The 23,704-nt window shown below is 32.1% G+C and overlaps 7 protein-coding genes and 1 non-coding gene across 8 annotated transcripts; 5 read left to right on the top strand and 3 right to left on the bottom strand.

Annotated features, from left to right (window-relative positions):
• Nucleotides 1–914: 914 nt before the first annotated feature.
• BX664DRAFT_334039 (SNF2 family N-terminal domain-containing protein) lies at nt 915–7,100 on the top strand. Its single transcript, XM_051545633.1, has 19 exons — nt 915–1,778; nt 1,840–2,069; nt 2,153–2,417; nt 2,491–2,548; nt 2,656–2,723; nt 2,807–3,274; nt 3,391–3,469; nt 3,533–4,005; nt 4,085–4,316; nt 4,437–4,603; nt 4,697–4,917; nt 4,994–5,075; nt 5,165–5,379; nt 5,469–5,478; nt 5,586–5,679; nt 5,746–5,880; nt 5,994–6,228; nt 6,295–6,406; nt 6,489–7,100. Exons 1-19 carry the CDS (start codon nt 978–980, stop codon nt 6,696–6,698), a joined length of 4,155 nt encoding a protein of 1,384 aa, XP_051400679.1. The 5' UTR covers nt 915–977; the 3' UTR covers nt 6,699–7,100.
• A 429-nt stretch (nt 7,101–7,529) lies between these two features.
• On the bottom strand, nt 7,530–7,602 carry BX664DRAFT_t73. The gene has a single exon. It is a non-coding gene; the product is annotated as a tRNA-Lys (tRNA).
• A 154-nt stretch (nt 7,603–7,756) lies between these two features.
• BX664DRAFT_297817 (armadillo-type protein) lies at nt 7,757–10,858 on the top strand. Its single transcript, XM_051542255.1, has 11 exons — nt 7,757–8,260; nt 8,360–8,511; nt 8,603–8,784; nt 8,851–8,917; nt 8,997–9,233; nt 9,304–9,418; nt 9,486–9,630; nt 9,713–9,813; nt 9,881–10,218; nt 10,288–10,540; nt 10,618–10,858. Exons 1-11 carry the CDS (start codon nt 7,852–7,854, stop codon nt 10,620–10,622), a joined length of 2,004 nt encoding a protein of 667 aa, XP_051400678.1. The 5' UTR covers nt 7,757–7,851; the 3' UTR covers nt 10,623–10,858.
• A 21-nt stretch (nt 10,859–10,879) lies between these two features.
• Nucleotides 10,880–13,095, top strand: BX664DRAFT_142656 (WD40-repeat-containing domain protein). Its single transcript, XM_051539857.1, has 13 exons — nt 10,880–10,929; nt 11,023–11,063; nt 11,124–11,185; nt 11,261–11,296; nt 11,359–11,414; nt 11,501–11,573; nt 11,646–11,787; nt 11,867–12,237; nt 12,303–12,390; nt 12,457–12,666; nt 12,737–12,823; nt 12,905–12,959; nt 13,023–13,095. Exons 1-13 carry the CDS (start codon nt 10,904–10,906, stop codon nt 13,075–13,077), a joined length of 1,302 nt encoding a protein of 433 aa, XP_051400677.1. The 5' UTR covers nt 10,880–10,903; the 3' UTR covers nt 13,078–13,095.
• A 1,728-nt stretch (nt 13,096–14,823) lies between these two features.
• BX664DRAFT_262251 (glycoside hydrolase) lies at nt 14,824–15,885 on the top strand (the record flags this gene model as incomplete). Its single annotated transcript, XM_051540712.1, has 3 exons — nt 14,824–15,108; nt 15,161–15,416; nt 15,485–15,885. The coding sequence occupies 3 exons, from the start codon at nt 14,824–14,826 to the stop codon at nt 15,883–15,885; spliced, it is 942 nt and encodes a 313-aa protein (XP_051400676.1).
• A 139-nt stretch (nt 15,886–16,024) lies between these two features.
• On the bottom strand, nt 16,025–17,624 carry BX664DRAFT_334019 (uncharacterized protein). Its single transcript, XM_051545632.1, has 6 exons — nt 17,448–17,624; nt 17,315–17,360; nt 17,164–17,235; nt 16,705–17,082; nt 16,466–16,631; nt 16,025–16,376 (listed from the first exon to the last, which is right to left on the bottom strand). Exons 1-6 carry the CDS (start codon nt 17,480–17,482, stop codon nt 16,120–16,122), a joined length of 954 nt encoding a protein of 317 aa, XP_051400675.1. The 5' UTR covers nt 17,483–17,624; the 3' UTR covers nt 16,025–16,119.
• Nucleotides 17,625–18,159: 535 nt separating this feature from the next.
• BX664DRAFT_334016 (uncharacterized protein) lies at nt 18,160–19,523 on the top strand. The gene is made up of 6 exons (XM_051545631.1): nt 18,160–18,215; nt 18,296–18,351; nt 18,425–18,523; nt 18,600–18,646; nt 18,714–18,977; nt 19,042–19,523. The coding sequence occupies exons 1-6, from the start codon at nt 18,181–18,183 to the stop codon at nt 19,204–19,206; spliced, it is 666 nt and encodes a 221-aa protein (XP_051400674.1). The 5' UTR covers nt 18,160–18,180; the 3' UTR covers nt 19,207–19,523.
• Nucleotides 19,524–19,656: 133 nt separating this feature from the next.
• Nucleotides 19,657–22,774, bottom strand: BX664DRAFT_261916 (uncharacterized protein; the record flags this gene model as incomplete). The annotated part of the gene is made up of 7 exons (XM_051540697.1): nt 19,657–20,240; nt 20,313–20,610; nt 20,704–21,079; nt 21,163–21,457; nt 21,524–21,779; nt 21,850–22,081; nt 22,215–22,774. The coding sequence occupies 7 exons, from the start codon at nt 22,772–22,774 to the stop codon at nt 19,657–19,659; spliced, it is 2,601 nt and encodes an 866-aa protein (XP_051400673.1).
• Nucleotides 22,775–23,704: the final 930 nt, after the last annotated feature.

Below are 23,704 nucleotides of genomic sequence, written 5' to 3'. Positions count from 1 at the left end.
TATCATTCCCTTTTTTTTTTTTTCTTTGGATGATTGTTGAAGTCAATGAAACAATAACAAAAGTCGTTGCGTACAGGTAAATCAAGAAGAAAAAAGTTTTGATTCATAATTATTTTCTCCTTTTTATATATATTTATATCTTTTATCTACATACTTCTTCATCTTTGGCTTGTCTTATTGATTACTATTATATTATTGTTATTTTGGTAAGCATCGATTATTGAAAATTTGGATGTTTTGGTACACAGAACTAATCGTTTTTTTTTTTTTTTTTTTTTTTTTTTTTTTTTTATGATAACTTCATTCCTGTTCTCCCTGTCATCCATCCATCTGTTCATCCCATCATCCATTCTTTTTTTTCTATACTTACGATATATTATTTCCTATTTTGTCAACATACTATTTTGAAACTGCGTCATCTAATTAGTGAACAAAGTGCAAGCCACCACCACTCGCATAGTGTAGAATTGAATAAAAAAAAAAAAGGTTACCAATTTGATATTTATTAAAAAATGAACTACTTTGATCATCATAGGCAGGGATAAATCATACATTTTCGTTCACTTGTCAGTTTGTTTGATATAGAGAAAACATCTGATCATTTTTTATGTTCCATCATCAAAGCATCAAACTAGAATGATGCGTCTGTACAACATCAATCACATAGGAGATACCCCCTAATGAGGAAGGTGAAAACATTTCAAGTAGTACAAACATGGTTTATCAGTTCAATGGCATAGATTTCCTACAACTATACTGTTTAGAATAAGGTTCTTTAGTCTTACAATGATGTGTTTAATTGCTCACACTATTTCTTGATGCATTGGATTTATCCCATCAAATGAAAAAACTTCATTTTTCTATTTTGGATGCTGAGATTCAATTTCAACACATTGTATCTTTTTACTTTCTTTTTTTTTTTTTTAATTTTCATTCCTTTTTATTCTTTTTTTTTTTATTTTATATATATATCAGTCATGGAACCCAGATATATTGAAGGAGCTGTTATACCTCATGAATCTTTATCAACATGGTATCAAGATCGTACAGTACGAATGACTAGCTCACCAACTAATGAAATTAACAATAACGATGCTTCCTCGTCTACACCAGTAAAACGCCGCAAAATTGTAAAGCAACAATCAAGTCCACCTGTCACCATTGGTCAACTAGTCTTTCCAGTACAATTCCCTCCACCATCTTTCATGATCATTGATACTATCAATCAGGAATCTTTATATGCCTCATGGTCTCATTCAATACAGCAACCCGACTTGGAAATCGCTTGTTTGAAGGTCTTCACGGCAACTACTCACCAACTAGTTATGGAACACGAAATTGTACGCGCACTTGGTTCCAATGAAACACTCGATTTTATGATGAACGATGACAACAATAAAAATGATAATATTATGGATCGTATGAACAAATTGACTTTATTTGCTAATCTTGCTCGACTGTCAGTGAATAAAACAGTAACTACACGAAACGTGATTCTGGCGCAGCAAGAACAAACTATAATGAATGGTGTGATTACTCTGAATTTAGCTGCAAACATAGATCAAACACATACACGAAATGCTCTCTTCTCCAAAGTCTTCCCTTATCTATACTACCCTTCTTCTCATAATCATGATACATCCAGTGCCACTATCTCTATTGATGATTTTTATCGATATTTACAACCTCCTGTGTCGAAACAACTCTTGACAAAATGCCATACACAAGGATTACGACCTACTTTGACTCCATTTCAGTCTCAAAATGTGGAATGGATGGTAAAAACGATTCTCTTTTTTTTTTTTTTTTAAATACTGACTGATATAATTTTATTATTAGGTGAAGAAAGAAGGTTTCACGATACTTGATAATGGTAGTTTACATGAAATTCCTATAGACAATGATCAGCTACCTTTCTTTTGGGAGAAAATCAACACAACAGCAAATGGACAACACCTATATATAAACCGTGTTACGAATGAAATTTCTCATCATATTCCGGTACATCGACATACGTTATATCATGGTGGTATTTTGGCTGATGAAATGGGTTTAGGAAAAACTGTTAGGTAAAAGGAAAATTATACAAGTATATAAAATATTGATATTATACTAATATCTTTTTTTTTTTTTTTTTACTTTATTCATTTAGTGCTATTGCTATGATCTTACTTAACACTCCAGAAAAATCCGATATCTTCAATCATACAAACTCTGGTGAATTAAGGAAAACGGGTGCAACTCTGATCATCACTCCAGCAACAATTAGTCATCAATGGGAATCTGAATTCAAGAAACATGCACCTACATTAAAAGTAGCATTCTACCATGGTATCAAGAATATCCCTCAACATACTGAAACGGAACAAGTAGCTGACTATCTAGCATCCAATGATGTAGTTTTGACTACCTACAATGTAAAATATAATTTACAAAACTAATAAAAGAGTGAAAAACTAACTATTTTTGTCTTTTTACCTTTATTGTTAGGTTCTAAGAACAGAAATTCATTATTCAAGGCAGATACAAGATCGACCACGTAGATGTGGTAATACAAAATAATTTAAAATGATAAAGTTATACTTTTACATAGATACTGACTATTTTTTTTTCTTTTCCTTGGGGATATCCAACCTTTTTTTTTTTTTTCTTTAGATATCAAACATAAAGTCAGAAAAAGTCCTTTGGTTCAATTATTATGGTGGCGATGCATTGTTGATGAAGTAAATAATATAATTATAATATTATATATATATATATATATATATACTAATTCTTTGATATATAACTGTTTTAATTTTACTAGGCACAAAAAGTGGAATCACCGGTGACACTCGTGGCAGAAATGGCATGTCTCATTCCTCGTTATTATAGTTGGGGAATTACTGGAACACCTATCAATTCAACTAATTATTATGATCTTTATGGATTATGCAAATTTGTGGACTATTTTGATGGCACGCCTCGTCAATTTAGGAATATGTACTCTACTCCAGCCTTACACTCCACTTTTTTGGATTTTATGAAGAAGATCATGCGGCGGAATCTTAAATCATTTTTGTATGATCAGATCCATATCCCAAAACAACACCGACAAGTCATTACCATCTCTTTTTCAACTATCGAACAACATTACTACAATGATCTTCAGTTAACTTGTCGACAAGAAGCAAATCCATCATGGTTAGACAGCATTGGATGGGAAAAGCCAACAGATACATCAGATATTGCTTATACAAGATATATTGATAGTATGCAAGCATTACGAAAATGGGTAAGCTTTTTTTTTTTTTAAAAAAAAAAAAAAAAAAAAAAAGCGGAATATTTGGACATACATTTATCATTTATTTATCGTTTATTTATTTTATTTTATTTATTAACTACTTGTAGCTCAATACTTTACGTGAAACATGTGTACATCCAGCTGTTGTTGGAAGAGATCAAGAAAATGTTCGAACATTAGATCAAGGTAGGAAACGATTATTGATGATGATATTGTAATGATACTCATTTTTTTTTTCTATTTGGATAGTACTAAAGATCATGATACAAAAGACAAAGGACAAGGTCGAAGAAGCACAAGCTCAATTGGCAAATGACAAGCTCACATATGGAGGGATGCACGAACTTACGCAACAAGGTAATTGGACAAAACCTTTGTCAATTTATTTAGATTGGATGCCTCAAGTAGAGAAAATGGTGATGGAATACAATACAAGAATTGATCAAGCTAAAGGCGGGAATCAGCAGGACATGGCTACAGATCCGATTATTCCAGGAATGGATGAACACAAAATGACAGACAGCAATCAAGACACAGAAGAAAAGAGCAAGTTGGTGATGTCCCTTCAACTGAAACAAGTTATGTGGCAAAACATCCTACACCGATTTTATTTTTACACTGCTGGTATTTACCATATGTTGGAAGACAAGGATAAGGAAAATGAATATTATGAAAAGGCAGCTAGCGTTCGAAGGCAAATCTTATCAAAACCCCAAGAAAAGGTATATTATTGAAAAAAAAAAAGAATATATACTTTGTGGATTAAATCTTATTTACATATATATTACATTATCAACATAGGTACAAGCATTAGCACTTGATATCAAGTCTACGGAGCCTTTATTATCGTTAGGCAAGGTTGGGTTTTCTCGTCAGAGGGAAACCATTTTTTTATCAACTGATTTCCTTACAAGGGTGAATGACCTGGCAGACATTTTGAATAAACAGTTGTTATTGATTGAAGAATGGCGAACTCTATTACGGAAATATCTTACATCCAATTTGGTAGATTCGAATGAGGACGAAATCAAAGGTAACATATCACTGCAAAAAAAAAAAAAAAAAAAAAAAAAAAAAAAAAAAAAAAGATGATAAAAGAATTTACAGGAATAAGTAACTGATTCGTTTTTATTTCAATTTTATACCTTTATAGGTGATGAATATGACAATTCTCTGATTATTCAAGAAAAATGTGACATATATCAAGATCTCTACCAGGATATTCTACGGGACAGGCACTTTTGGATCAATGGTGTATGGTTGACTCAACGAGTATCCAATATCCAAGACGAGAATAATGAAAACGGAATTGAACATGAGGTATTATCTATAAAATAAGTGAATGATAGTTATAAGGGAGTATTCTATTGAATTTTAGAATTAAATCATTTATTACAATTTTTCTTTTTATAGGAAATCAAGGATTTACGTGAAAACTTGGATAAATTACGACAAAAAGTGGCTCCAAAAGTGATTGGTTCTGACAATATGCGATCACTCCTCACTGAACTTCGAGAAATTGCATCTGGTCCAAATGTTACTCATAAGGTGGAAAGTTATGTTATTCAAGCAGAAATGACTCGATTGGCTGGTGAACTTAAACAACAAAAGGATTTTCAAGACAAGTTGGAAATGTAAGTAGTAAAAAAAAAAAAAAAAGAAAAGAAAAAGCAATGAAGAACAAGTTTGATAGTTATATTTAAATTATAGGGAAAGTCGAAAACTTTCAGCTCTAGCCAATCATCGTATTGAATACTACCGTGCCCTTCAAAATATATCTGATCATGTCGAGGTAAAAAAAAAAAAAAAAAAAAGAAAAAGAATCAATGGAATGGGAAATCTAAGATTTTAATTTTTTTTTTTTTTTTCATTCATCTAAAGACTTGGGAAAGCAAAAACCCATCAGCCAAGATTCAATCATTAGAATTCCAAATGGGAAAATTAGAAAACACCATTGCTGACCAATCTTCACGACAAAGGTACCTGGAAAATATCGCGATGGAAAAACAGAATGAAAAGAACAGTGCTGAAAGCGACAAGGAATTGTTATGTTTGATCTGCAAGGAAAATTTCACCAAAGGAATCGTGACTTATTGGTAAGTTAGTACTATTGTATTGCATTGTTTTAATATCATTCATATCAAATACTCAATGACTAACTGCCTTTTCTGGTAATTTTAAATAGTGGCCATATGGTATAATATGTTTTTTTTTTTTTTTTTGACTTACTTCTGTATATAGGATTATGTTATGCTAATGTTCATATATATGCATTTTTTTTTTTTTTTTTTTTTTTTTTTAGTATTGCTCTGTCTGTGCTCATGAATGGTTTCGCACAAGTAGTCGATGTCCTCAATGCAGTTCCACTGTTAGACATTCTGAATGGTATCCTATTTGTAAGTTAACTTGTATACTTATTTGGAAATAAATATTAACATTTCTTTTTTTCATGTAAAATCTAGCATGGAAAACGGCAGTATTACATCAAGGTAATGTTGCTGACAATGATAAAAGGGCTCACCCTACTGATGATGTTGGTGGCATCTCTGTTGATACATTGGAAGACATTAGAAAAGTGTCTATTGAAGAAGGACTAGGTAAACAAGAAAAAAAAATGTGTATAACTTTACTCATGTACACCACTCACATCTATATCATATTTTTTTTTTATGATACTTTGTTGACACATCATTGATATCTATTTATATAGGAGCCAAGTTGGACAGCGTGATTAGGCATATCAAGTATCTACAACAAACAACTAATGGAAAGTGTCTAGTGTTTTCTCAGTGGAATCGTATCCTTGGATTACTCTCTGAAGGTTTGAAAAGAAACAACATTGGCTTTGTAAACATTGCATCTGGTCCAAAAGATGATGATATCGTCCGATTCAAGGAAGATGAAACTATTAATGTCATGTTGCTACATGCCCGAAGTCAATCAAGGTAAGCGTGATCAATAAGAAGAATAAAAAAAAAAGAAAAGGGCTATTGACAATTGTATCTGTATAGTGGATTGACTTTATTAGAAGCGAAAACTATTTTTATAATTGAACCGGTACTGAATGAATCTTTGGAGAAGCAAGCCATCAGTCGTGTTCATCGTATTGGTCAAACAGACGAGGTAATTTTTTGTTTGTTTTTCAAAAAAGAAGCATATACATGAGGATTAATTCCTTCTTTTTTTTTTTATGGATAATCGATAGACATCAGTATTCTGGTATATTGTACGGGACACGATTGAAGAACGGATACAAATGATTCATGATGCAACACAACGACATAGACAAATTGACAACCTGATATTGGATACCGTTTATAAACCAGTCATGGCATCAAGATCCGAAGGTGGAGGTGAATACGTTTCAGATCAAGACCTTAAAAAATGCTTTACAGAATTAGATATACCAATGTAGAATTTTTTTTTTTGTATGATATTTTCTTATGAACAACGTTAATTACTATTATTATTTTGTCGCAATTCAAAGTTAATAAACTGTAGGTATTCTTTTACGTCCTTCTTCTTTCAAATATTATAATTTTATCACCTTATTCAATAGTGAAATAGACATGACTTCATACTGAAATACAACTTTTTTTTTTTCAATAATGTGCATAGTCAGTTTGACCAGTAACAATCATCATCCTCTCTTCTCAAAATCATGATCATCGTTCTTATCAATAAAAATAAGACTAAACCATATAATAATCATTCGCCTGAGCAATTCAAGTTGTGTTCATTATCAATGATTATTCTTCATGAAAAGCTATTGTAAAAAAAAAAAAAAAAAAAATTATAAAAAAAAAAAAAAGAGAAACGAAAAAAAAAATCCTAATTTCGTTTTCGATTTAATCCTTTTTATCCCTACTTGATTGTGTAGTGGATTATCTCTTTTGATTGGCTCACTTTGTTCACTATTTAAAGTCAGAATAATTTTACTTTACTTCTACCTTCCAAATTTGGAACAAGACTTTATTTTTTTTTACTTTACTTTTTGTTTTATTTTATCTCTTTTCTTATACGTGTGCTTGCGTAATCAAGTACTGGTGCTCACTATAAACATCATTAACTTTCAATCATCCTGGTTACTTTTTCAATTTTGAACCCATAAACCAAAAAATCACCTAACAAAACCAAAAAATCACCCAACAAATCAATCATCCACCCAATCACGAAAAAATCCTTAACAACACACTTGATTGGTACATTTTCATATACCGAATAATGGCAAAAAACAACAAAATAGAGCCCTACGGGGGGGTCGAACCCCCAACCTTGAGATTAAGAGTCTCACGCTCTGCCGATTGAGCTAGCAAGGCTGATACAGATCTTTAGACCGAAAAGAACATTATAAACCTAAAGAGCGGAGATCTAAAACCAGCCAATCACATTCTTGCTTGCAGTTGGTTTCCTTTTTTTTTCAGTTGGACCTTTTTTTTCAATCGTTCTTTTTTTTATTTCTTTTTTTTTTTTCTCTTTCTTTTTCTCTTTCTTTTTTATATTTGACTGTTATATATTTATATATATCTTTTGTTAATCTTTTTTTTTGATTTTGCTCAGAATTCGATATGGATGTGAATCAAATGCAACTTGATTCAAACAAAGATACAGGTAATGTAGTGTCGTCATCATCTGTAGTGCCAACAGCTCTTCAAAACGCCAGTTACAATTCATCTTCTACTACTGCAACTTCTTCACCGCCCAACGTGGCTACAGATACAACTATTTCTACAACTCACGCTCAATATTATTTATCCAACCCTGAAACGAGATTCCTAGGAGGTAACAGCAATGATAACAACACGGACGCAGATATTGGAACTGAAGGTCAAGAATTATATCCTATTGCTATTCTCGTGGAAGAATTGAAAAATGATGATGTTCAGCTTCGTCTTAATGCTATTCAAAACCTTGGTACTATTGCAATGGCTTTAGGACCTCAACGAACAAGAGATGAATTGATTCCTTTTTTAAATGGTAAAGCTAAAATAAAAAAATAAGGAGAGGAATTTCTTTTTTTTTTTTTTTGTATTTACTTGTATATAAATGTATTTTTTTTTTTTTTTTTTTTTTTAGATTCTATCGATGACGAAGATGAAGTACTTTTAGCTGTAGCTGAAGAATTAGCCAACTTTTATGAATATGTGGGTGGTCCTGAATATGCTCATACATTACTTGGTCCTTTGGAAAACCTTTCTGCTGTGGAAGAAGTCCTCGTACGCGAAAAGGTAGAATGACACAAAAATAAAAAAAAAAAAAAAAAGAAAAGAAAAAAGTAGTTACTTTCTTATTGTTACTGATTATTTTTTATTTTCTTAGGCCGTGGAATCCCTCTGTAAACTAGTGACCGTTTTCAATGCACATCAAATTGAACATTACTTTTTACCACTATTGAATCGATTGACTAATGGTGAATGGTTTACAAGTCGTACCTCTGCTACTGGATTATTTGCTTCTGTGTATGACCAGTGTACTATTACTCAAAAAGCTGAATTACAAAAGTAAGTTCTACTTTTGAATAAAAAGTAAATAAATAGTAATATTTACTAACATACTTTTGATGATAGTCTATTCGCGCAACTTATTCAAGATGATACTCCTATGGTTCGACGTACCGCTGCAAAAGCATTAGGGGTAATGATATTGATAATGAAACAATAAATAAATAAATAAATAATGAACTAACTTATTCTCTCTTTTGATTCAATATTAGACCTTTGCCAAAAAAATGGATAAGAAAGACTTTTTGCAAAATATGTTGCCTTATTTCATCAAACTCACAAAAGATGATCAAGATACTGTACGACTTTTAACAGTGGAAGATTTATTACAAGCGACAAGTATTTTAACTCTTGAAGAAAAGAAACAACATCTTTTACCTATACTTAAGGTTTTGGGTCAAGATAAATCATGGAGGGTTCGATTTATGGTGGCAACCCATTTTGCTCAGGTAAATTCCTATTGATGATTTGGTTGAAAAAAAAAAAAAGGATTAATATTGATTTATTTTATATTTTTAGTTATGTGAGGCATTTGGATTGACAGTGACTCAAGAAGAACTTGTGGATTTGTTTGTAGCACTTATCAAGGATAGTGAAGGTGAAGTGAAGATCATGACTATTGGACAAGCCCCAGGTAAAGAAAGGAAATGAATATTGATATTTATGACTGATTTACTGATGAAACTATTTTCTTAACGTAGCATTTGCCAAGATGATTGATGAAGTTACCATGGTGGATAAACTACTTCCTTGTGTAAAGGATTTAGTGATTGATACGAATCAACATGTACGTGCAGCCGTAGCAGCAAATATTAGCGGATTAGCTCCCACACTTGGAAAAGAGGTGTAAGTTATATTAGGTTGTAGATTATATAGAAGGAAAAGGATTCTATTTAATATTCATCATATTCTTATTATATCATATTAGGACAATTGAATATTTGTTACCTTTGTTTTTACAATTATTGAAGGATGATTTCCCTGATGTGAGACTCAATATCATTTCAAAATTGGAAAATGTGAATCAAGGTAAAAAAAAAAAAAAAAAAAATCTATTTATATCCACTGAACAATATTATTTGTGTTTTTCTTTTAGTTATTGGTGTTGATCGACTTTCTCAATCATTACTTCCAGCGATAGTAGAATTGGCTCAAGACAAACAATGGCGCGTACGACTTGCAATTATAGAATATATTCCATTCCTCGCTTCTCAATTGGGAGTGACATTCTTTGATGAAAAGTTATTAGATTTATGTATCTCTTGGTTAGTTGACACTGTATTTTCAATTCGAGATGCAGCCACAACGAATCTAAAACAACTTGTTGAAATCTTTGGATGTGATTGGGCCAAAACTACGGTGATTCCTAGAGTGATGACAATGGCAGGCAATGAAAACTATCTATATCGAATGACTACTCTATTTGCATTATCGGTAAGATTAATTATAGTATGAAATGGAGAAGTATTGATTGTTCTTTTCTTTTTTTTTCTTTTTTTTTAGACGATGGCGGTATCATTGAGTCCAGAAATTGTCAAGGATAATATTTTACCTACTGTTCTTGGTTTGGTTGAAGATCCTATTCCAAACGTTCGATTCAATGTTGCCAAATCGTTAGAAGTATTGACACCAATTCTTAGAAACAATCCAACTACAGAACCTCTTACAGCTTCGAAAGTCAAACCTGCTTTAGAGAAACTGAATGATGATGCTGATATGGATGTAAGGTGGTTTGCTGAAAAAGCTTTATTAACAGGTAAAAGAGATAGAAAACTATATATAGGTATTATTAGTCACTTACCTTTCTTTTTTTTTTATTATTATTATTATTAGTTTAATCAAAGAGGTCCATCTCAGTTTTGTTTAGTTTAGTCTTATTAGTTAGTAACTCTTCCCCCCTTTTTTATATATATATATTTATCTGATGATGATGATGATGTTATTCCTTAGTTTCCTTCTTTCTGTCACTTTTATATTTTACCCCCCTTCTTTTGATTGAATAAAAATGAAAAAAAACGATTACTCCGATCCTCCTAGGTGCGACAGTGAAAATAATGCACCTGTTTGATTTTTTTTTCTTTCTCCCTTTTCTTTCCTTTTTTCTTTTTTCTTTGCTACAATGGATCTACCTTCTAATTACGAAAAGTAAGTTAAAATAATAATAATAATAATAATAAAACAAAAGAAAAATGTTTTTTTTTATATCACTTATGACTCTGACACTCAGGTTGCTCACAGTTACGACGAATTTGTAGTTCATTTGAATCACAATGCATATGGTAAAAAAAGAAAGATATCAATCTATCTTTTAGTTGTATTCACTTTTTTTAGTAATTTAGTAGATGAAACAGTACCATTCTATGACCATATGTTTTCTGTCTTCCCGCGTACTGTTTATGATGTAAGATTATATACTAGATCATATTCTATTTTTTTTTTTTAGGATGCTTACTTTTCCTCTTTGTCATTACAGGAGGTTACTGATACCATGTTCAAAAATGGTGTTGATATGGTAAGAATAAAAAAGCAATTCATTGGATATATTCGTGTTTATTATTATTATTATTATTATAGCAAGGCATTATCTGGTCACAGCAACGAATCAGTAGAGAAACTTATAGGAATCAAAGGTATATATATATTTTAAATATAACTTATCCATAAATGCTATTTTTTTTTGTTCTTATTCAATGTTTTTTTGTTGGTGAACTATTAGACTGAAAGATTATGATTCTTATCTTAGTTTGAAGAAGGATAAAGGAGATCTCACAGTGGAAGATTCAATCAAGGTAATATATGTCTATATATATATTATATATATAAGTACGTACTAAATTATGTACGAACTGGGTTTTATATAGAATCAAAAGGTCAAAACAGTATCACACAATCAACAATATTATGAATTCAAGTTTGCAAAATTAAAGGAAGCTTGTCGGATTGGTCACTTTCAATTACGAAATCTTTTATGGGCCACATCAAAGAATACAGTTTATTATATTCGTAAATATATATATATATATGTAATGGATTGAAAAATTCAACATGTTTATATTTTTTTTTCTTGTTTTTTTTTATTTAGGTGGTAATACAGTTCGACAATGGTCACCACAACGAAAAGAAAGCAAAGAAATACTGGATCTTGACAATACCCAAACCAATTACTTTCGTACAATGAAAATCAGTAGTATGGCATGCAAGGACGATATTTTATTTGTTGGTGGATTCTTGGGTGATTATTTATTACAGCGAATTGGACCTGATACAACAACAAGCTCTCATTACGGTCTCATTTCAAATCAAAATACGGGGATAGTGAATCATGCGGATATTATCATGGGTAAAAATGGAAATTGGAAGATTCTGGTGTCGGACAATGATACAAAAGCAAGATTATTGGATGTTAATTCTTATGCAGTCGAAAAAACATATACGTTTGCTTTTCCAGTCAATGTAAGTTTCTTATTATTGTGTGGTTAACTATATTAATTATTATTATTATTTTGTTCATCATATAGTGCTCCGCTATGTCTCCTGATAAACGTGTTCTATGTGCTGTGGGTGATTCAACTGAAACACATCTAGTGGATGCTGCATCTGGAAAAAGTAAAGTAGAAGATATAATAAATATATAAATATTATATTAATAAATTTTCTATAATATATGTATAGATATCAAGGTGATGAATGATCATCATGATTTCTCTTTTGCTTGCTGCTATAGTCCAGATGGAATGACATTAGCAACAGGGAATCAAGACAAAACGACAAGAATTTATGATGTTAGGAATTTGTCACGAAGTTTACATGTACTTGGAGCAAATGTTGGTGCTATTCGATCTCTTCACTTTTCCAGTGATGGCAAATATTTAGCCATGGCAGGTAATATATATATATATATATATATATATGGATTTATCATTTTATATTAACTATTCATTTTTCCTGTTAGAGCCTGTTGATTTTGTTCATATATTTGATACCCATACCTATGAAAATAGTCAAGTTATAGACTTTTTTGGTGATATCGCTGGTGTTGGTAATGTATCACTGAATAAATAAACTTTTTTCTTTTCTTTTCTATTTTTTTTTTAAACTAATTCTTTATATATCTATATAGCATTTACTCCAGATGATCAAGCTTTGATGATTGCAAACAATGATGATAATGTTGGGTAAGAAAGAATACCAAAAAAGGAAAGATAGAACTTAATACTTTTCTCTTTTTCTTTTATTAGTGGCATCTTTGAATTCCAGAGAAGTCAACGTGAAATACCTTTATTTATAGTCTAGTTTTTTTTTTTTTTTTATGATGTTATCTCAATTAAAGCTCAAATTTTTCTCTGGAACTTTTACAGATGGTTGTCAACTCCAAATTTGCTTGGAAAAGTATAGGCTAAAGATTCTTTTTTTTTTTTTTTTTTTGTGGGAAGACGTGGACTATTAGACTTTTTTTTTTGGTTTACGAAAGAGAAGATAACTTTTTATTTTTAGACATGATGATGGAGAAAAAAAAAAGATGGTCATTAGAGAGGCATTTCTGCATAAGCTATAGTTATCGTCGATTGACAGTGTCGATGATGTGTGTAGTCTTTTATCATAGTCATTGAAATTAATGTCATCATCTCCCTTCTTCGTTGTTGTTGTTGTGGTCATAAACTTTAATAATTTAACAGATGTTATCCATCATTCATTGATCTATTGATATAATATTGATCCATTCATCCGCTATGTGTCATCTATCATTTATCAACATTTTAAGGAACTCACTTCTTTTTTCATAAAAAAAAAATGCCCAAGCCAAAGGTAATCAAATATAATCCAAATCAAGTTCGAACCAACAACAATGTTTATTATTGTTCATGGATCCTCAAGTTAAAGAAAAGAAAAAAAAAACAATGTTTCGCGTATTCCCAACGAAATTCAACTGGCAGTGCCTTATTAAAAAAAAATCCCCGATTTTTTTTTTTTTTTTTTTTTTTTTTTTTTTTTGGTTAGACAACAACGCAGGACGCATGATCACACATGTGGCGCCAAATAAAACTTTTTTTTTTCATTCATCTCACGTTCCTTTTTTTTTTTTTTCTTTCTTTCTTTTCCTCAAATATGAAGACTTTACTTTGGTATGTTGTCACTTTATATATTATAACACAATTGACTCATGGTGCTTTGGGACCTATGCTGATACAACAACAACAACAACAAATAGTGTTCAATAACCCACTACCTCATTATTATGACTCTACATTTCAAAATCCTCTACCATCAACACATGAACTTACCGATGCAGAAAAACAAAAAGCTGTCAAAGATGCCTTTCTCTTCACTTGGAATGGATATCATAACTATAGCTGGGGATTTGATGAAAATAGACCTGTGACAAACCAACCCATTAATACCAGGTAATAAATACTATCCAATATATATAATATATATATCTTAGCTTTGTTTTTTTCTTTCATATATAAAAAAAAATAATTGAATAATTAGAAATGGATGGGGAGCTTCACTTGTGGATGCATTGGATACATTGTATATTATGGGATTCAAGGCTGAATTTAAGGAAGCAAGAGAATTTGTGGCTACCATTGATTGGAGCAAGACGTCTGATCATGTCCAAGTGTTTGAAACTTGTATCCGTTATGTTGGTGGACTTTTATCAGCTTATGAATTGTCTCAAGATAAAATTTTCATTACAAAAGCTGTTGAATTAGTCGATCGATTACTTCCTGCTTTTACTGAATCTCCTACTGGTATCCCTTATCAATTTGTTGATTTTAAAACGTAAGTGACAACAATTTATCAGAATGTTTTTATTTATTTATTTTATCATAGTGGACGACCCGTTAAATCTGGATTCCCTGAAGGTGCATCGGTTTTGGCAGAAATTGGTACTTTACAATTGGAATTCACACGCTTATCACAAATCACAGGGGATTGGAAATATCATCGAATAGTAAGTTTACAAAAAAGAAAACAAAAGTTTTTTATATTTATTTTTCCTTTTAGGGTCAACGTGTATATGATTCATTCCAAGGAATGAAAACATCTCATATTGGACTTTATCCTCATTTGATTAATCCTGATACTGGTCATCCTGTAGGTGACTATATTACTTGGGGAGGTATGGCTGATAGCTTTTACGAATATATCATCAAACAATATGTATTTTCCAATGGACAAGATACACAAAAGAAAGAAATGGCGATTCAAGCTGTACAAGGACTTCAAAAGTTTTTATTACAATCTCCCAAGGATTATGATGATATCGCCTTTCTTGCTAACATCAACAATGGAATCATGACACCCCTTATGGATGAATTGGTAAAATGAATGCAATAGATGAAATATGTTACTGATCTCATTTTTATTTTAGGCCTGTTTTGCTCCCTCAGTTTTACTACTCAGTGCTCGTTGGATCGAAGAACTAGCAGATGTAGAACAGGATGCTGCCAAACTTTTACGAGGTTGTTATAGAGCATGGGCATCTACACGTACAGGTATTGCTCCTGAAGTATTTGGTTGGATTGACAAGAATGGGAATTCAGGAATCAACTTGACTGAACGACAATCACAATTATCACAACAATTTGGTGTCTTTCCAGTTTATCCTTCTTATATTCTTCGTCCTGGTAAAATAAAATAAAAAATAAAAAATAAGTTGTTGTTTGTTCAAATTTTTTTTTTTTTTTTTTTTTAGAAACACTGGAATCTCTCTTTTATTTTTATCAGACAACGGGTGATAAACGATATCAAGATATGGCATGGGATATCTTCAATTCTCTTCATACGTATTGTCTCGCGAATTCTGGATTCTCTGGAATAGACAATGTAGATGCTTTTTCACCAAAATGGGATGATCGACAAGAAAGTTTCTTGTTTGCCGAAACATTCAAGTATCTGTATCTGATATGGGATGAACCGTTGATCGGATCTCGGTTCCCATTGGATCAATGGGTATTCAATACCGAAGCTCATCCTTTACGGATCATCACTCGTAGTAATCCCACTCCCTTCTACTCTCGTGCATGGCATTGGCTCAAGGATCAATTTCATTCTATATTTACCATAGCTAGAAATACTTTTATGTTTTTTATTTGATGATGTGAAATAAATAAAATCAATGGTTGTATGTCTAGTTCATTTTGTCTCTGTTTTTGGGTAATGGTTAGATAGGACGGTTGATGGTGGAGAAAGACTTACTTAATAACTGTTGCAAAAATGATAAAGAAGATTAATTTTTTATTTTCTATTTTTTTTATTTTATTGATTAGAAAGTAAATAAAACAGATATATATATTTAAATGATAAACTTAAATGATAAACTAAGATACACTAATCACTATCATCGTCTGATTGATCACCCAAAAAGGAAACATCCAAAGGAGTAGATTCAGGTTTGTCAGTAGAGGAGTCATCGTCGTCTTCATCTTCAATAATACGGCGTTTCTTTGTTCGATTTGATCTTGTTGAGCGAAGACTTGGTCCATTAGTAGAATCATCCAAAATGTTTTCAGTATTCAAACTATCAATTTCAGCCCTAAGTTCCCTTTCAGCTTTGATGGCTTCACACTTCTCTAGAGTCGGTCGTCCTGATCAATCATCATGGTGATTGAGGATTAATATCATAAATATTTGAATTTCGTCTACCTTTTTTTTTTTTTTTTTTTTTCTTTCTTACCATCCATACCCAAGTCTTGTAAGATTTTCTTCAACTTGTTAATCTGTGATTTCTTTGTTGGACAATCAGCCAATTCCTTTTGCCATACTTTGCGTACCCCACATTTATAGATATATGATTTCAATCGTTTGATAGTTTCATCGTCAGGAGAAGTTGTTTTGGTACTCTATATAATGAAACTCAAAAGTCAATTCATTTTCTTTTTTTTTTTTTCCTTGTCTTCTTCATACAAATTCTACCTTTATATTACGAGTCGATCCCTTCTTTTCAGGTTGACCCTTTGATGGTCGTTGTTTTTTTGTCGATGATGATATAGGTGGCGTAGTAGGTTCAGAGGCTTTGCTATCATCTTCGTCACTGGTGGTAGGATGGGATTCATGATGGTCTGACACCTCTTTTTCTTCTTCTTCTGTGTCGCTTTGTGGTTGTTTGATGGTTGTTTTTCGCTTTCGTTTGGTTGATATTGCTGGTTTTTCTTCTTCTTCTTTAGAGTCCTGATGCGTATTTGGTTGATCCAATTGTTCAGTATCACCTTTATTGTCGCTTGTATTACTAGTGATTTCCGCATTGTCTTGTTGATTACCTTTCTCAAGGTCTTCTTGATTCTCTAAATTAGACTGTCAACAAATATCAAGAGATTACCATAAATAAATGAATAAATATATGCGCTTAATAACGTGTTTTCTTATAATAGTTACCACATAGTCGTTGATCATGACATTCAGTATACCCTTGAATGGTTCTTTCTTCAATGAATTGCGTTCAAATCCCTACGACATTTAAAAGGAAAAAAAAAAAAAAAAAAATCCAATGAGCAAAAGAAGAAAAAGAATAATTTGGTTGACTTACAAAGATATCTTCCAGTTCTTTTTTAATAGCAGATCCTGTAAGAGTCCTAATATATATAAAGTTCCAAAAGAAAAAGAAAAATATTCTAATAAGTTGAGGTTGTTTTATTGGCTTCAACTAATTTTGAACTTACAAAGGATCGCCATTTCTTGTGATTCTAATAAACATGTCATATCAGCATAAGTAACATAGTTTTTATAGTTTGAGTATTTACCTATCAAATTCTTCCTTGAATTCATTTGATTGGAGGAACTTTTCGTTCAATTTTACCATTAACAATTATGACTTTGAAGAAAGGAAAAAATGTTCATTTTTAATCGTGTTGCGTCCATATTAAATATCCGCCAAAAGTCCAACGAAGGAAAATGAAGGAAAAAAGTGCGTTAAGTCAAAATGAATCGCACGCACTTTTATTTATAATACTCACATATCTAAAAATGAAGAATAGCCAGACAATCAGAGAGAAAGAAAAACAGAAGAAAAAAAAAAAGATTAATTGCATTGATCTATGCTGATATGGAAATTTTTTTTTTTATGAAGCCAAAGAGGGAATCCATTCTTTAACAAGAAGAAAAATGTGTGTGGAGTAAAGATGCACGTGGATTTGATGATTAGTATTCTTCCCATTCTTCAATAAAGTCTGATCTTATTTTTTTTTTTGTACATGATGATAATGATCATTATTATCTTTTATCATCTATTATTATCATGAAGCATTTCTAATTCTTCCTATGATATCATCGTTTCTACTTCTCATTGTGCGTGTAATAGATTCGATTTCCGGTCTCTAAAAAAAAAAAAAAAATGGCCGCATTCAATATTTTTTTTGATTTCTTCGTTCTCCCCAATTTTCTCTTTTCATACAAATGACTAAACGACCGTCTGAAGAAGACGACTTTTTGTAAGTGAAAATGAATTGATAATGATCTAGTTTAATCTAAAAGGATTCACCATTATCTTTTTTTTTTTTTTTTATCGCAGTATATCTGACCATGGTTTGAACACCGAATCAGAACTTGACATACTACGATCAAAATGTATACCAAAAAAAAAAAAAAAAAGGAAATGACTTTCAATACATCTACTCATTGGGTTTTTTATTTTATATAGTATCTCGACTAGAAGAAGAAAAAATAGCACTGAAACATAAACTTGCAGAAGAAAAACTTGCCTACTTGATCTCCACCTCATTTGCTGATATTATTCAAGGTAAAAAAAAAAAAAAAAAAAAAAAAAAAAAGAACTTGTGTTTATCTCATTTAAATTGATTTACTATTTTGAATAGATCCAAGAAGACAAAAAGCTATCGATATGAAAGAAGTACACAAGAAGGTATATATATTCTCATTCAAAGGAAACTATTTTTGTGAATTCAATGTCTCTATTTATATATATATAGATTATACAACAAACGGTTGCAGCGACACAAGCAAGACGCGTGCAAGAAGTCATGTCTAGTTACAGGTTAGCAGGATACACGACATTCACTTTCCAAAACAAGTACATGGGGGTTCGACTGGATACTTTTTATAACCGACATTATTATGAACCATACTACATATTCCTCCCCAAAGATAAACCAGACATCATTGAAAGACATACCGTTCCCTTTTTTATTCCTATCAAGCTTTTGGCAAAACGTCTTCTACCGGACAATTTGGATGTAAGTGAATTCAATTCGAAAATTTATTATTTATCTCTATCTCTCTCTTTTTTTTTTTTTTTAGTCATTGCTTCGAATACTTCATGATTTATTGTTGGCCTATGTAGCAAAAAGAGAACAGGTCAAAGCATTGAAGTGTCATGTGGACACATCGATTATTAAGGTGAATGTAGATGATGCCTCCTTTTCTGCAGTAGAAATCATTGTACCTGATGAAGACCCAAGGTAGATCAAACAGATACAATGAAACCACTTTATATATATATGTTGGGTTAACACTTCTTTTTTTTTTTACTATTATCATGATGATGATGATGAATGATAATAAAGTCAAATGATAACTGTGACTCTCTACTATAATAATCCTTCCTCTATGTATCCAAGCCGAGTACGGGTTCGGATGTCAAAGCGACAATTGGAGAGACGACAACATATCGAAGATCAATTTATGACCAAACCCATGGTACAAGCATACAAAGCCGCCTTCAGATAGCCTTTTTATTTTCTTTCCTTTTTGCATCTTTTTTTTTTTTTTTTTGTCAACCAATGTATTCTCTCACCTAGTTTAGCTGTATTATATCTTTATTTACTATTACTCAATAAATCAACTTTGTCCATATATTCATCTATAAATAATAATAATAAACAAAACATAGAAGATTTCTTTTTATTGATATAACTATTCTATAGTTTCAAAAAAAGGGTTGATGGGGTAAATATTAATAATAGGAGGAGTACGTTCATCATTGACTTGAATAAGGACATCGAATCTACCAAAAGTTTTGAAGACTTGCATCCTTTTTGATCCATCCGTTCGGCAAAACGTCAGCCCATTATGTTGCTGTTGCTGAGAATGATCAATTCTATTGCTGTTCTTATCATCATTCAATTCATTCGATGTATTGTTGTTGGCTGCTTGATTGGCTTCCCTAATACTGTTGATAGTATCCATGTTCATCACCCCATCCTTTTTCCAATAGACAGTGAGTGAGTTATCCACTGCATCATAACGGAATTGTTCCAAAGGCATAGCATCCATATACACTCTTGATTCAAGACCATAATCTGGGACAAGAAGATCAAAAACATCATTACTGACTTGTAACACAATCGCCGTCCGAACAATAGGTTGTGGTAAACGAGCAAGATAACGAGAAAGGTACAGATGACCACTTTGTTCTTGAGCATTCTTGGCACCATCCTTTTTCCTATTACATTGTAATGCGATAGCTTGAACCATTTTCTTGGAATAACCACAATCACCTTATTTTTAAAAAAGAGGAAACATAAAATAAATATCTTTTTTTTTTTTTTTTTTCATGAGTAATATTTTACCTTTTTCTTGTAAAATGGATTCTAATTGACGATGGACCATCACATCAGCATATCGACGAATAGGAGACGTAAAATGTGTATACATAGGGACGTTCAATGCAAAATGTAGATATTTGGAAATATCATCAAAAGATCCAGTACAAAAGTATTTGGCACGACGCATAGGTTTGATGGCGAGAATACGTAAAACATATTTGACATCTTCAGATTCAATGGCATCAAAAGAAGCTTGTAAAGTACCAGAAGTACTTCCATCAATATAATAACCCAGATCTTGAGCTACTTGGACAAATTCATCCTACATAGATCAATAATAATAAAAAAAAAAGGTAAGATAAAATCCATCACTTTTTTTTTTTTTTTTTTTTTTTTTTTTTTTTTTTTTTTTTACCAGACGACGTTCAATAGGATGTTCATGACGACGTAATATTGCTTCACCAGGATAATGTTGACAAAGTTTTTCAGCCACACTCATATTTGCCCGTAACATGAATTCTTCAATCAATCGATTGGCTTCTTTTAGTTGATACACCCATACTTTTTCCGGTTCACCATCCTCATCCAATTTGAAAGCAAGTTTGATAGAATTCATCGAGAGAGCACCATTCTCAAAACGTCGTTGTCGCATACATTGTGATAGCTTGAGTAGATCCAAAATATCTTGTTCCACTGAAGACACAGAGTGATCTACCACCTTGGCTGTCGTTGGTAATCCTTTCTTTTCTATCACACTTTGGGCATCATCATACGCCAGTTTTGCACAAGATCTAAAGGGAATTTCCAAAACAAAATAAACATAATTAATTCATATTTTTAACTTTATTTTATAAAAAAATAAATGAATACTTACTTGATGATAGTACGACCAAACCATGTATCTAAAATATGTCCAGTATTATCCATTTTCCAAATCACAGAGAAAGCAAGTCGTTCCACACCTGGATTCAGACTACATAATTGTTCACATAATAGAGATGGTAACATAGGGATCACACGGTCCACTAAATAAGTACTTGTTCCACGTTCTTTGGCTTCCACATCCAATTGAGTGTTTCTCTTCAAAAAGTAGGATACATCGGCAATATGGACACCCACTTCATATTGGTCACCTTCCAACCTTGTAATATGTAAAGCATCATCCAAATCTAATACAGAGAATATTAAAAAAGAAGATTGAGTAAAAAAATTCATATGTCTTTTTCCATGAGTACCTTTAGCCGTTTCAGGATCGATGGTGAAAATACGAGTTGACCGCAAATCTCGACGAGTTTTATATTCTTTTTCAGGAATTGACCAAGGAGTTTTGGGAAGAGCCTTCAACGCTTTCGTACTAAAATCAGCATCAAGAATATTGTTGTTTGCCAATATAGATTTCGCTTCTACTACCATTTCCCCAAGACGACCCAATTCACAGATCAATTTGCCAAAAGGATAACGGGAATCAATAGGCCAGCGTGTGATTTTTGCCTATTTAAAAGTAAAAAAAAAAAAAAAAAAGATTAGATAAAAAAAAAAAAGGTTTCTTGAATAAGCTTACAGAAAATATTTCATTATCAAACTTGGAAGGATTTGCTAAAAAATCATCAGGTGCTTGAGCCACAGGAATAGCAATAAATGGTGCACGTTTGTCAGTTGGTTTGAACCATAATAGTCGAACATGATTATTGTTTGCTGGAACAGGTGGAGTCGTATCATTATCTTCATCATCGTCTTCCTCTTTCTCACTGTTATCAATTGTTGGTCCTTGGTGATGATCAATATGAAGTGTCCTAAATAGAGAGAGAGAGAGATAGCCATCATCCAAATCCAATCACAACAAGAATAAAGAAATAAATAAATTAATGTCTGATATGATTTCGTTGCATTTCTTTTTTTTTTTTTTTTTTTTTTTTTTGTGTTTACCCTGTGATTTGTTGTCCTTCCATACGATGTACAATACCAACCACTTGTCCACAGAATTTGGGTTTATTCTTGTCCATTTCTTCTTCTTCTTGTTCCTCTTCGTCATCAGTCCCGATTTCAATTGCCACACTGCTTTGTTCCTTAAGATCTTCCGTATTCTTTTTCTTTTGTTGATCCTTTTCTTTTTTATGTTTCCAAATAGTTTCCACATCCAATAATCGAATTGCTACCATATCACCTTCTAAAGCACGGTTTCGGTCACGTACACCATGAATATAAATGTCATGTTCCAAATCATCCGAAGTCACATATCCATCCGAACGGTTGCGTTTGTTGATTCGTAGAATCCCTTGGTAAAGTGTATTATTTTCAATGCCTTTTGCTATTAAGTCTGGTGCCATATATGGTAAATAGCGTGGTCGTCGTCCTGGTTTCACCTTGTCATCCGGATGAACATATTCTTCCGTTGTGGATGATTTTTTTTGCTGATCTTTCTGTCCAAGCTGTCGCTTTTCTTGTTGAGATTGTCGGTTTTCTGATTTTTGTCGATTTTTATCCATTGTCTTTTGATCTAGAAAAAAAAAATAAAAAAAAATATTATTTATTTCACGAAACAAAAAAAAAGATTTTCATTTCATTCCTTTCTAATATGTATTTTCTTACCTTTCTTTGCCCTTCGATCTTTTGATGCCTCGGGTGTCTTGCTGATGGGTTGTTTTCCTTTTTGATTCTTTCGGTGATCTTGTTGTACTTGTTGTTGCTGAGGATTGTGGTCACTTTCATTCTTCATAGATATCTGTCTTGTTGTTGTATTACCACTGGCAGGAACAAAGTAGTTTTCAAGAGAAAGGGTTGTATCCAATACCGTCTTTGTTGAGAGAGGTTTCTTTTTGCGACCTGCCATACCGGATGATTCACTTGCCTTTGTAGTTTTATTTGGATTGTCTTGTGGGAGAACGGATGGTTTCTTTGTGGGAAAGGTGTTTGACTTTGATGATGAAGAAGAAGAAGTAATCACCGTTTTCATTGTTGCTGTTGTTGGTGTTGTATCCTGGTGAGAATGTAAATCACTGAAATCAACTACTTCCGTTTGATCGTTTACAATACGCCAATGATCACGGTGACGCCTAGCAAAATATGGCATCGCTGGTACCACTTTTCCGTTTCCTTTTATATCAGTAGCTATGCTTGCATCCTCAGTTTGAGTTGTTGTAACCGTAGTATCAGGAGTTGATGGTGAGTGATTGGTTGATGAAGGACTAATTGTAGTTGCAGCATCAGTGGTGATCTTTGCAGTCGCATCTTCCTTTGAACGTTGTGGTTTCTTTTTGTTCTTCTTCTTCTTTTGTTGTTTTTTGTCCTTTGGTATATCCTTCTGTTCACCAGTTGTCGTAGTTTCCGCAGTCATGTCCTTGTTTGAATCCAACTTCTTTGGTTTCTTCTTGCGCACCCTACTACTTTTTTTGTCGTCCATAGGTTTGGTGGTCATT

Source organism: Halteromyces radiatus (assembly GCF_025201355.1).
Source record: "Halteromyces radiatus strain CBS 162.75 chromosome Unknown BX664scaffold_4, whole genome shotgun sequence".
Lineage (NCBI taxonomy): Eukaryota > Fungi > Mucoromycota > Mucoromycetes > Mucorales > Cunninghamellaceae > Halteromyces > Halteromyces radiatus.
This window is presented reverse-complemented; position numbering and strand designations above follow the sequence as displayed.